This window comes from Podarcis filfolensis, assembly GCF_964270895.1.
Source record: "Podarcis filfolensis genome assembly, chromosome: 8".
Classification (NCBI taxonomy): domain Eukaryota; kingdom Metazoa; phylum Chordata; class Lepidosauria; order Squamata; family Lacertidae; genus Podarcis; species Podarcis filfolensis.
Window position 1 is genome coordinate 8,909,975 of NC_139611.1, and position 13,882 is coordinate 8,923,856.

The 13,882-nt window shown below is 46.9% G+C and overlaps 1 protein-coding gene and 1 pseudogene across 5 annotated transcripts in view; one reads left to right on the plus strand and one right to left on the minus strand.

Annotated features, from left to right (window-relative positions):
* The window catches only part of RAP1GAP (RAP1 GTPase activating protein), a 110,250-nt gene that overhangs the window by 44,475 nt on the left and 51,893 nt on the right, over nucleotides 1–13,882 (plus strand). For all 4 annotated transcript variants that reach the window (XR_014551804.1, XM_083629396.1, XM_083629397.1 and 1 more), the window contains exon 3: nucleotides 7,984–8,083. Coding sequence is in view for 3 of the 4 variants with exons in the window: in XM_083629396.1 (XP_083485522.1) it covers nucleotides 7,984–8,083 (100 nt within the window). In the remaining variant the exon portion in view is untranslated. The remainder of the gene's footprint in view (nucleotides 1–7,983; nucleotides 8,084–13,882) is intronic.
* Nucleotides 10,751–13,824, minus strand: LOC310768089 (iron-sulfur cluster assembly 1 homolog, mitochondrial-like; annotated as a pseudogene). Its single transcript has 2 exons — nucleotides 13,368–13,824; nucleotides 10,751–10,918 (listed from the first exon to the last, which is right to left on the minus strand). The product of its transcript is annotated as an iron-sulfur cluster assembly 1 homolog, mitochondrial-like (transcript).

Below are 13,882 nucleotides of genomic sequence, written 5' to 3' on the forward strand. Positions count from 1 at the left end.
CTCTAAATCAATAACAGTCAAATTCGTGCAGGAGGAAGCTATCGGTGGCTGCGAGTCAGAATGGCTGTGCTCTCCCTCCGTTGCCAGAGGCAGTGAATGTCGCTGGAAATCAGAAGCTGGGAGCGTGACCGCTGCGTTCAGCGCCGCTTGTGGGCTCCTTCCCTTTGGGGCATTGTGAGAACAGAAGGCCAGGCAAGATGGGCCAGTGGACTGATCCAGCAGGATCTTAGTTTCCTTTTGATTCCTAAATGGAGCCTCCATGGACAGAGTCAGTCTACCTTAGAATGGTGATTGAGAATGAGAGATGGCTCGACAGGAAAATCGGCTTTCAGGTGGAGAGATCAAAATTAGAAACTGAATTGTTGGAACCCAATACTAAGAATTTGTCAAGAATGTATAACTTGCTATTGAAATGGAATACACAGGATGAGATGGTTAAATCAGCTATGATTAAATGGGCACAAGATATTGGTCATGACATTATGTTTGCTGACTGGGAACAGTTATGGACTACCGGTATAAAATTCACGGCATGTAATGCCTTAAGAGAGAACATTATGAAAATGATGTACAGGTGGTACATGACCCCAGTCAAGCTTGCAAAAATCTATCACGCCCAATAATAAATGCTGGAAATGTAAGGAAACTGAAGGTACTTTCTACCACCTTTGGTGGACGTGCCCAAGGATCAAGGCCTTCTGGGAAATGATCTATAATGAAATCAAGAAAGTACTTAAGTGTACTTTTCATAAGAAACCAGAGGCCTTTCTCCTGGGCATGGTAGGCCAATTGGTGTCAAGGAAAGATAGGACGTTCTTTATGTATGCTACAACAGCAGCAAGAGTTCTTTTAGCAAAGTATTGGAAGACACAAGAACTACCCATGCTGGAAGAATGGCAGACGAAGGTGATAGACTATATGGGACTGGCTGAGATGACTGGCAGAATCCGCGACCAAGGGAAAGAGACGGTGGAAGAAGATTGGAAGAAATTTAAAATTTATCTTAAGAACTGTTGTAAAATTAATGAGTGTTAAAATGTTATGGGTAATGTAAAACAGAATTGCAGTGACAAATAATTGGGTAAGAGAAAAAGGATTAAAGAAAGTGATTTATAAGTAATTGAAATTAGGAGTTGCTGGAAAAGTTTAAAACAGGGATGCAGAAAAGGGAGGCATGGGGAAATCGTTGAAATAAGGTTTAAGAAAAAGAGGCTAGGAAATTATACGTGTTTGTATGTTTGTTTGTTTGTGTATTGTCAGTTGTGTTGTGTTTTGATATATGTTGGAAAATTAATAAAAATTTATATATAAAAAAAAGAGAATGAGAGACGGCTCTTGCTTGGGAGCTTCCCAGAATGGACAGCTGGTTGGCCACTGTGAGGACAGTGATGCCTTGGATGATATTATTATTATTATTATTATTATTATTATTATTATTATTATTATTTGGACAAAACTCTGATCTCACATAACTGGGACAGGACAATGGTGGCTGCTTCTGTGCCAGCATAGGGTTTGGGATGTGTCAGATGCTGGCGACACCCGAGACCTGCAGGTTGGCTTATGCAACGGTGCCTACTGCCTGCCCCTTGGTCTCTGACGCCCGAGGCCTCTGCCTCAGGGTAGGGCCGGCCCTGGTGGTGGGCGACAGGAGCAGCAGGCACCCAGAGCCTTTGGAGGGAGCGGCGGTTCGAGGGCTCCCTCTGGTGGGCACAAGGAGAGCCTGGGTTGCCAGGAGAGAGGATTCATATTCGCCTCCTCCCTCCTCTGTGCGGGAGGCTGGAGTTCGGAGCACGATTTGTCACCATAATTACCCGATTACCCGATGGTAATTGCCAATCAATTACTTGAGCCGCCGCCTCCTTGTCCCTCTCTCCCCAGCATCCCGTTGCCATGGAAACTCTTGAAGTAGCGTCTTGTGTCTCTCTTCTGCCTTTCTCTGCCACGTAGGCCATGGTTGCTGCTGCTGCTGCTGCGGTGCCAGGGGCCTCTCAAGCTTCAGCCGGCCCACCCCTGGCCATGTGGGCACCGAGGTAGAATCCTGAGCTTCAGAGGGAGGGAGGGAGGGAGGGAGGAAGAGAGAGAAAATGTTTTTTTAAATTTTTTAAATTCAAAATTAAGACAAAACATATTATCCAAAAACATATTCCCCCTTATTCCCCCCCCATTTTTTCTCTCCCCCCCCACAACCCCCCCACCCCCCGGCTTCCCTCAGTTCCAGTCTTTGGTTTCTCTGAGAATGCTGTTTTCTGCATGTTACAAAGTTGTATAGATCCTCAAACTATTTAGCTGATTATTATCAATAAAAAGTTTGTGAATGTTTATTCAAAACCAGCCAAGGAGTCCAGTTCGCTTTGTTGCATCTCCAGATACTTTGTAAAGGGTTCCCATTCATCTTTAAAGTCACAGATATCCTTGTCCCGTAGTGTATATGTCAGTTTTGTCCGTTCTGCGTAGTCCGTCAATTTTTCTTGCCATGATTCTTTAGTTGGGGTTTCTTCAGTCTTACATCCTTGTGCTATTAGAACTCTCGCAGCCGTTGTCGCATACATGAAGATGTTTTTCAGCTTTTTTGGCAGATCTTTCCCTACAATCCCTAACAAAAATGCATCAGGTTTTTTAACAAATGTTAAATGGAACATTTTCTTCAGTTCGTTGTATATCAATTCCCCCCCAAAATTAATTACATTACAATCCCACCACATATGATAAAATGTCTCCTCCTTTTCCTTACACTTCCAACATATATTTGAACTAGTAGTTTTGTACATTTTGTACCCATCTATGGCACGGGTAGGCAACCTAAGGCCCAGGGGTGGAATCCGGCCCAATCGCCTTCTAAATCCAGCCCGCGGATGGTCTGGAAATCAGTGTGTTTTTACATGAGTAGAATGTGTCCTTTTATTTAAAATGCATCTCTGGGTTATTTGTGGGGCATAGGAATTCATTCATTTTGCCCCCCAAAATATAGTCTGGCCCCCCACAAGGTCTGAGGGACAGTGGACCGGCCCCCTGCTGAAAAAGTTTGCTGACCCCTGTTCTATGGCATGCAGCCTGAACTTTGAATTTCACTGTTGCTTGATGTTTAATGGTGCCACTGGGTGGCGTCCCTTTCCCAGTTAGGAATCTCTGATGAAAATCCAATTAACAGAAAACCAGTTGAGGTGAGATGTGTGTTTTTTAGAACTGCAAGTGCTTCTTACATATGTCACAAAATCGTAGATTTTTTTACTATTATGATTTTTTGGGGGGACGCGGGTGGCGCTGTGGGTTAAACCACAGAGCCTAGGACTTGCCGATCAGAAGGTCGGCGGTTCGAATCCCTGCAACAGGGTGAGCTCCCGTTGCTCGGTCCCTGCTCCTGCCAACCTAGCAGTTCAAAAGCACGTCGAAGTGCAAGTAGATAAATAGGCACCGCTCCAGCAGGAAGGTAAATGGTGTTTCCGTGCACTGCTCTGGTTCGCCAGAAGCAGCTTAGTCATGCTGGCCACATGACCCGGAAGCTGTACGCCGGCTCCCTCGGCCAATAAAGCGAGATGAGCGCCGCAACCCCAGAGTCGGTCACGACTGGACCTAATGGTCAGGGGTCCCTTTACCTTTACCTATTATGATTTTTATTAAATTTTCTGTTTTACAATTTCAAATACTCATTTTACATCCTTAAATTATCAGTGACTTCCCTTCTCTTTCCATGGTTCATTTTACATGTCTTAAATCCGTGCATATTTTACAAAAACTATACCAATCGCTTTTCCATTATTGCATCCATCAAAACTTATTTACACTGTCGAATTTATCTTAATGGAAAGAAGATAAAGTCCCTCCCAGAGATGAATGGCAGATTAAGTTGATGGATTATGCTGAAATGGCTAAAATGACTGGAAGAATCAGAAATCAGGAAGATCAAAATTTTAATAAGGAATGAAAATTTATAATCTAAAAAACCATTGTAGGCAGCTGAAACCATTAGAAGGACTGGAATAACACTTGCAGTTTAATGGTGAATTTTGGACACAGTGGAGAGGTAAAAGATTTGGATGATCATAAAAGATGAAGAGGAAATATAGGACCCACAAAGAGGAGGAGGGAAGTTCAGGAGAATCTTTGGCATTTTGTTTCTATGTTGCATGTTGGGTATGTGATTGTAAAACTTTAATCTGAAAAACCAAATAAATATTTATTTTTTAAAAAAAGAATTTATCTTAATGTCGCCAGCGTTTTCAGCTGTATACCATTATTTCCCATATATCCCATAAAAGTTTTCCAATCTTCTTTTAACGTATGCTCTTCTCGTTCTCTTGTTGTGTATGTTAAGTTTGCAAGTTGTGCATACCGTGTTTTTTGCTCTAGAAGACTCACTTTTTCCCTCCTAAAAAGTAAGGGGAAATGTGTGTGCGTCTTATGGAGCAAATGCAGGCTGTGCAGCTATCACAGAAGCCAGAATAGCAAGAGGGATTGCTGCTTTCACTGCGCAGCGATCACTCTTGCTGTTCTGGCTTCTGAGATTCAGAATATTTTTTTTTCTTGTTTTCCTCCTCCAAAAACTAGGTGCATCTTGTGGTCTGGTGCGTCTTATAGAGCGAAAAATACGGTACTCTGTCAACTTAAGTTGCCGTTCTTCTTTGGTTTGGACCTCGCAAAGAGTTAAACCTTGGTTGGGGTCACATCTGTGTCCCTCCAGATGTTGCTGGATGCCCTGGATGTCCCTAACCATTGGCTAGGATGGCTGCTGTCCTCCAACATCTGACCCCCGCCCCAGCACTGATCTAAGACCTTGTCAAACTCCACATCAAGAGGCTGTTTCATGTTTCGAAGCCGGGAATGTCTGACCTGGCAATGGCAGCACTGGCCGAGCACATGCAGAGGGCCTTCTGCCAAACCCCTGTGAACCCTCCTTCACTCTTCCCATCTCTTCCCATAATCCTTTGCCCCAGCTGCAGGCAGGCTCCAGAGCAGCAGCTGCAGCAGCAGCAAAGGATTCTGGGAATAACCTGTTTGCCCAACGGTCAGTGAGGTGGGGTTCGTTGCATGGTTCCTTCTCCCCTCTTCCGTTTCCGAATATTGGAAGCCGCCCTAGGTGGCCCACAAAGCTCCTGATTCAGCTTTATAGCCAGGATGAGAAAAATAGAAAAAACATTATGATGGCTGACTGGGAACGGTTATGGACCACAGGTATGAAGTTCACGGCATGTAATGCCTTAAGAGAGAATATAATGAAAATGATCTACAGGTGGTACATGACACCAGTCAAGCTCGCAAAAATTAATCATTTGCCCGATAATAAATGTTGGAAATGTAAAGAGACTGAAGGTACATTCTTTCACCTTTGGTGGACATGCCCAAGGATTAAGACTTTCTGGGAGATGATCTATAATGAAATGAAAAAGGTATTTAAATATACCTTTTTTGAAGAAACCAGAGGCCTTTCTCCTGGGCATGGTCGGCCAATTGGTGCCAAAGAAGGATAGTACTTTCTTTATGTATGCTACAACAGCAGCAAGAATACTTATTGCAAAGTACTGGAAGACACAAGATCTACCCACCCAGGAAGAATGGCAGATGAAGGTGATGGACTACATGGAACTGGCGGAAATGACTGGCAGAATCTGAGACCAGGGAGAAGAGTCGGTGGAAGAAGATTGGAAGAAATTTAAAGTTTATTTACAGAAACATTGTAAAATTAAGGCATGTTAGAAGGATGTTGGAATGAAGTTATGTGGTTTTAGCAGAAATGTTATAAAGGATTAAGTAAAAATAGACTGTTAATTGGTAAAAGGAGGGAAAGTAAAGTTACATTATATTAAGATAAATTATTGGACAAAAACTGGGAAAGATGGAAAGGATTTGCTGAAATAGCTAACCGAACTAGAATACAAAAAAGGGAGGTGTGAGGAGGTCAAGGAAACAAGCAAATGAAAGATAAGTTATGGGAAGGTTTGTTGTGTTTTTTAATTGTTTCTATTTTTCTGTTTTTTCTTTCTTTTTCTTTTTTTTTCTTTTTCCTTATTGTGATGTGTTGTCTTGTTTTTGCTTAATTTGGTGGTTTCTCTTTTTTCTTTTTGTAACCTTTAAAACTTTAATAAATATTACTTTTTTAAAAAAAGAAAAATAGAAAAAACAAAGGCCAATGTCTCAGTGAAGGGGAAAGATGATTCACCAATTGGGACGATTGAATTGCAAAGGGTTGGGCTGAATGACCCTTGGGATCCTTTCAACTATGACTGTCGCAATTCTATGATTACAGTGGTACCTCGGGTTACATACGCTTCAGGTTACGTATGCTTCAGGTTACAGACTCCGCTAACCCAGAAATAGTACCTCGGGTTAAGAACTTTGCTTCAGGATGAGAACAGAAATCGTGCTCCGGCGGCACAGCAGCAGTGGGAGGCCCCATTAGCTAAAGTGGTGCTTCAGGTTAAGAACAGTTTCAGGTTAAGAACAGACCTCTGGAAGGAATTAAGTACTTAACCTGAGGTACCACTGTACGGTCCCCACTTCCTTCCTCCTTGAGATGCTTTTAGGAGCCAGAAAGCTTCAAAGAGCTTGGGTGTAATCCTTGACGCCTCCCTTTCCATGGAGGCGCAGGTTACAGCAACAGCCGAGGCAACATTTTTCCACCTTCACCGCATCAAGCAGTTGGTCCCTTACCTTTCCCGCCCCGACCTGGCCACAGTGATCCATGCAACGGTCATCTCCAGGCTTGACTACTGTAATTCGCTCTACGTGGGGCTGCCCTTGAAGCTGAACCAGAAACTCCAGCAGGTGCAGAATGCTGCAGCGAGGCTCCTCACGGGGTCCCTGCCATGGGAGCATATTCACCCAGTGCTTTTCCAGCTGCACTGGCTCCCGGTGGAGTACAGGGTCAGATTGAAGGTGCTGCTTTTGACCTTTAAAGCCCTTCACGGCCTAGGACCCTCGTACCTACGGGATCGCCTCTCCTGGTATGCCCCACGGAGGACCTTAAGGTCCATATATAGCAGCACCCTTGAGGTCCCAGGCCCTAAGGAAGTCAGATTAGCCTCAACCAGAGCCAGGGCTTTTTCAACACTGGCTCCGACCTGGTGTAACGCTCTGTCTCATGAGACCAGGGCCCTGCAGGATCTGATTTCTTTCCGCAGGGCCTGTAAGACAGAGTTGTTCCACTTGGCCTTTGGCTTAGAATCAGTTTGATTCCCTCCCCCTCTTTCTTTTCCCTTTCTCCTCCTGTGAAGAGGCTGCATCCTAATGTTTTAATGTTGTATTTTAATCTTGTTTTTTAAATTGCATTTTAATCAATTTGTTTTTATTATTGGTTGTTAGCCGCCCTAAGCCCGGTCTTGGCTGGGGAGGGCAGGGTATAAATAAAATTTATTATTATTATTATTAAAGGTTTAAACCCTGGCGAGCGGCTGCCAGCCAGTGTAGACAGTATTGAGGCAGATGAAGCCAATGTCTTGGTAGAAGGCACCTTCCTGTGTTTTAAGGGAAGGGCCCTCGCTCAGTGGAAGAGCCCCTGCTTGGCATGCAGAAGGTTCCGGGTTCAATCCCTGCCGGCAGCATCTCCAGGTAGGGCTCCCTACCTGAGACTCTGGAGAGCTGCTGCTGCCAGTCAGTGCAGACAGTACTGGGCTGGATGGGCCCAATGGTTTGACTGGATAGATGGCAGCTTCCTAGGTTTCTATTCAAATCAGCCCTTGATTCAGAACCATGAGGACTGGGATCTTATTTTATTTTTAGAGGATGGAAGCTCGTGTGCCTTTGCTTCTAGAAGGTTCCAGGTTCAATCTCTGGGGAAGAGACTCCTTGTCTGCAGCTGCTGCCAGTCATTGCGGGCAATACTGGGCTAGAGGAACCAATAGTCTAGCTGGGTGAAAGGGTCGCCTCCACATTCAGATCCGCTCCAGACGGCCTGGACGTTTTCCATCTCTGCTGAACTCGAACCCGCAACCCTTGGGCTCCTGGACTCTGTCCCCTCTTCTAACAGGACTTTCTCTCTTTCCCCAGCAAACACAGAGATGGGCCAGCCAGCTTCTCCTTCAGCGGCCCCTTAGAACTGCCTTCTCTTGGCGCCAACCTCCCTCACGCTGCTCTCCGCCACCCCAAGGTAAGAGTCCCCATCACTTTTCATTTTCGGGGGGAATTGTAGAGTTGGGAGGGACCCCTGAGGTTCATCTAGTCCAACCCCCTGTAATGCAGGAATCTCTTTGCCCAATATGGTGCTTGAACCCACGACCCAGAGATTAAGAGTCTTGTGCTCTGCCAACGGAGCCAACGGCCTCGGTCTAGTATACCTGAAGGAGCGTCTCCACCTCCATCGTTCTGCCCGGACACTGAGGTCCAGCGCCGAGGGCCTTCTGGCAGTTCCCTCACTGTGAGAAGCGAAGTTTCAGGGAACCAGGCAGAGGGCCTTCTCAGTAGTGGCACCCGCCCTGTGGAACGCCCTCCCATCAGATGTCAAAGAGAAAAACAACTGTCAAACTTTTAGAAGACATCTGAAGGCAGTCCTCTTTAGGGAAGCTTTTAATGTTTAATAGGTTATTGTATTTTAGTGTTCTGTTGGAAGCCGCCCAGAGTGGCTGGGGAAACGCAGCCAGATGGGCAGGGTATAAATAAATTATTTATTTATTTATATTTATTTATTTATTTCACTGGCTCAGCAAAAGTGCCCAAGAGTAGCCTCTCGCAGCCCCTTCGCTGCCCAGCTGCGACACAACACCCCTGCAAGGCTGCCAGTGGGTCTTGTTCTCTGCCACCAACCTGCCGCTTAGGCAACGAACTGCAAGGAGCAGATCGGCTTTATTTAAAGGCCCTGCCCTGCCCTGCCCTCAAACTGTGGGTCAGGAAGATGGCTGGTTCTGCAGTGGTTCCAGCGGGACATCTAGCCCAACCCCCTGCTGCTTCACTTGCCAGCACAGAAGGCCCCAGGTGCCATTCCCTGGCAAAATCTCCAGTCTTTCTGCTGCCAGTCCGTGTAGGCAATACAGAGCTAGGTGGTCTGACTCTGTATCAGGCCCCTAAGTATGACGATCAGCCCTTGACTCAAATCCATGAGGACTAGAATCTTGCATTATTTTGTGGGCAGAAGACCGGGAGTGCTGTAGGTGGGCACCGAGCGGCTTCTGGTTACGAAGCAACCCAAAGCAAGCTCCCTTCTCCACAAAGGTGAGTAATGTCAAGGGAGACCAAACCTGTGTGTCTCACCCAGCAAGGCAACCTGGAGAAGGAGCCTGCCAACTCTACCTGCCTCTGGTTGCATCATCATCATCATCATCATAATTAATAATTTTATTTATATCCCACCCTCCCCAGCCAAAGCCGGGCTCAGAGCGGCTAACAACAGTAAAATAATACAGCATTCTAATGATGATGATGATGATGATAATAATAATAATAATAATAATAATAATAATAATAATAATAATAATTTATTTATACCCCACCCATCTGGTTGAGTTTCCCCAGCCACTCTGGGCGGCTCCCAATCAAGTGTTAAAAACAGCACAACATTAAATATTAAAAACTTCCCTAAACAGGGCTGCCTTCAGATGTTTTTTAAAGATAGGATAGCTGCTTATTTCCTTCACATCTGAAGGGAGGGTGTTCCACAGGGCGGGCGCCACTACCGAGAAGGCCCTCTGCCCGGTTTCCTGCAACCTCACTTCTCACAATGAGGGAACCGCCAGAAGGCCCTTGGCGCTGGATCTCAGTGTCCGTGCTCAACAATTGGGGTGGAGACGCTCCTTCAGCTATACTGGACCGAGGTCGTTTAGGGCTTTAAAGGTCAGCACTAACACTTTGAATTGTGCTCGGAAACGTACTGGGAGCCAATGCAGATCTCCCAGGTCCGGTGTTATGTGGTCCCGGCAGCCACTCCCAGTCACCAGTCTAGCTGCCACATTCTGGATTAAATGCAGTTTCCGGGTCACCTTCAAAGGTAGCCCCACATAGAGCGCATTGCAGTAGTCCAAGCGGGAGATAACTAAAGCATGCACCACTCTGGTGAGACAGTCCGTGGGCAGGTAGGGTCTCAGCCTGCGTACCAGGTGGAGCTGATAAACAGCTGCCCTGGACACAGAATTGACCTGCGCCTCCATGGACAGTTGTGAGTCCAGAATGACTCCCAGGCTGCGCACCTGGTCCTTCAGGGGCACAGTTACCCCATTCAGGACCAGGGAATCCCCCACACCCGCCTGCCCCCTGTCCCCCCAAAATAGTTCTTCTGCCTTGTCAGGATTCAACCTCAATCAGTTCGTTATAAAATCAGTTCAAATCAAATTAATGGCAACCATTGGGCTAGAATTCTGTGAGGATTACCAAAGGAGGGGGTCAGACTGAGTCCAAACCAAAGGCCATGCGGAACAGCTCTGTCTTGAAGGCCCTGCGGAAAGATGTCAAGCCCCGCAGGGCCCTAGTCTCTTGTGACAGAGCGTTCCACCAGATGGGGGCCACGGCCGAAAAAGCCCTGGCTCTGGTTGAGGCCAGCCTAACCTCCCTGTGGCCCGGGACCTGCAGTTCTGCCCTCTTCCTTCCTTCCTCCTCCATGCCCATCACCTCCAGCTCACTCCCCAAGTTGGGGGTCTTGTTACCAGGCGGGTGGGGGAAGGGGCTTGCTGCTTCATGAGGCTTGCAATGCTTTGAGTCGTCCTCCATGCGCAACTCCCCCCCCCCGCCCGCCTGCCCGTGTGTGTGATGCATAGCTCCAGCTTGTGGGTGGTCCCCATGGCAACGGAGGCGCCCCCGCAGGTCTCTGGGGTGAGGAGAGCCTGAATCATTAGGGCTCCTGAGGAGGAGGAGGAGGAGGCCGTGCCCTTGGCCCAGCAAGGGGCCACTTTGGCGTTTGGGGCAGGATCCCTGCTTGGCCGCCTTGCTGCCTGGCAGCGATGGGCACCGTCTCTCCTCCGTTGTTCGAGGTAGATGAGCTGGTGGGCATCCCGTGAAACTGTTTGGGATTGAGAAAGAAAGGGGTTTCTGCACACAGCACAGACTGGATGGCTGCCAAACCCAGTAAAGGTACCCCTGACCATTAGGTCCAGTTGTGGACGACTCTGGGGTTGCAGTGCTCATCTCGCTCTATAGGCCGAGGGAGCCGGCATACAGCTTCTGGGTCATGTGGCCAGCATGACAAAGCCGCTTCTGGCAAACCAGAGCAGTGCACGGAAACGCCGTTTACCTTCCCGCTGGAGCGGTACCTATTTATCTACTTGCACTTTGACGTGCTTTTGAACTGCTAGGTGGGCAGGAGCAGGGACCGAGCAACGGGAGCTCACCCCGTTGCGGGGATTCGAACCGCCAACCTTCTGATCGACAAGCTCTAGGCTCTGTGCTTTAGACCACAGCGCCACCGGCGTCCCAGAGAATTGCCCAAACCCACGTAAGGCTGTCAGTGGCTACTGGGAGGTACTGATGCTTCTGAACAAAACTTGCTGGGAACTGCAGAAGGAATGACTGTTGCTGTTGCCCTCAAGGTCCTGCTTGCGGGTTTGGGCAATTCGCAGGCTTTGGCCGCTGTGAAACATGAAGCTGGACCAGATGGGCCGTTGGCCTGATCCAGCAGGTTCCTCTGATGTTCTTAGCATCTTTTCTTCCATGCGCTTGGCATTTATCCTGCAAGGGTGGTGGGGATTGCAGAGCAGGAAATTCATAGAATCATATAGTTGGAAGGGACCCCAAGGGTCATCTAGTCCAACCCCCTGCAATGCAGGAATCTCAACTAAAGCAGCCATGGCAGATGGCCATCCGACCTCTGCTTAAAAATCTCCAAGGAAGGATAGTCCATTACCTCCCAAGGGAGACTGTTCCACTGTCGAACGGCTCTGACTGTCAGAAAGTTCCTCCTGATGCTTTGTCGGGATCTCCTTTCTTGTAACTTGAAGCCATGGGTTCGAGTCCCAACCTCCAGAGCAGGAAACCCTCCAACCAGCCCTGCTCAAAAGAATCACTGACCTCCTCCAGTGATCTTGATAAAGGTGACTAGAAGCCATGGGTTCGAATCCTACCCTCCAGAGCAGGAGAAAACAAGCTTGCTCCATCTTCCATTTGACAACCCTTTAGATATTTGAAGATGGCTATCATATCTCCTCTCATCCACCTCTTTTCCAGGCTAAACATACCTAGCTCCTTCAGCCGTTCCTCATAAGGCTTGGCTTCTAGACCCTTGATCATCCTAGTTGCCCTCCTCTGCACACGTTCCAGCTTGTCAACATCCTTCTTAAATTAAGGCGCCCAGAACTGGGCACAGTATTCTAGGTGTGATCTGACCAAGGCAGAAAAGAGTGGTACTATTACTTCCCTTGATCTGGACACTAGACTTTTGTTGATGCAGCCTAGAATAGCATTCACCTTTTTTGCTGCTGCATCACACTGTTGCCTCATGTCAAGCTTGTGGTCCACTAAAACCCCTAAATCTTTTTCACATGTACTACTAGTAAGTGTCCCCCATCTTACATTTGTGCGTCTGGTTCTTCTTGCTGAAAAGCAGAAACCTTAAATTTGGCCCTATTGAAATTCATTTTGAATTTCATTTTGAATAATCCCAATTCTGTCTTCAGATGCATTGGCTACCCCTCCCCGTTTGGTGTCATCTGAAAATTTGATGAGCATCCCCTCAATTTCTTCATCCAAGTCATTTCTAAAGAGGTTGAACAACAACAGGCCCAGGACAGAAGCCTGCTAACTTTTTTTCCAGGATGACGAGGAACCATTAATGAGTACTCTTTGTGTTTGGTCAGTCAACCAGCTACAAACCCACCTAATAGTTATCTCACCCGGTCCATATTTTACCAGCTTCTCTGCAATAATACCATGGGGGACTTTGTCAAATGCCTTACTGAAATCAATATACACTATGTCCGCTGCATTCCCCTGATCCACCAAGCTTGTAACTCCATCAAAAAAAGAAATGAGATTCGTGTGGCATGTCTTCTTTTTGATAAACCCAAATTATAATTTTAAAAACCGGAGTGTGTGTGTGTGTCAGAGGGTGTACCACTGCAGGGCCTGCCTGCCTGCAGAGGCTGTTGCTTCTGACGCCCATCTCCAAATCCTTGTTTTAGACCAGGGGTCAGCAACCCTTTTCAGCAGAGGGCTGGTCCACTGTCCCTCAGACCATGTGGTTGGCCAGACTATTGGGGGGGGGGATGAACGAATTCCTACACCCCACAAATAACCCTGAGATGCATTTTAAATAAAAGCACACATTCTACTCATGTAAAAACACCAGGCAGGCTCCACAAATAACCCAGAGATGCATTTTTTATTTTTAAAAACACAGTACTTTTATTCTCCTGGAAAGGCAGCTGTATATTACAAAGCCTAAAGATGTGAAAACACACACACTGAGTGATTACTTCAGAAAGCAGTTTTGTGGTCTTAAAAGTGACAGTCCTGACGTTATAAATGTTAAAGCTTTATCCACAACCACACGTTCCTTTGATGTTTGGGTTATTGAAGACAACTTCACTGGACAGTTTGTCTTCTATATAGTCCATTTCAGTTCCTAGAAGTGTGAGTTGCGCTTTCTTTTTGATAAACACTCCTAACACCATCCTGTACTACTTCCTCATCAGAGTCCCCCTTTGATTTTGTGTATTCTAGTGTATAAGAAAGCCCATTACAGCCTCTTGTACGGACACCAACTTTAACGCCTGCATGGTCAGGTTTGTCTTTAAGCAGTTGTTTTATTTTCTGCACAGCAGATGGGGTCAGTGTAAGGGCGGCTCTAGTGGCCTGAATCTTCCTCTTGCTCATGGCCAGCTGAACGGTGGCTCTGACCATGGAAGAGGCCATCTCTCCCACTCCACCCTTTCAGCCCCGTCCTCCGAGGTTGTCCATGGACACGGTGCATGGAGTGACCCAAGATATGCATTTTAAATAAAAACCACATCCTACTCATGCTGGTAGCTTC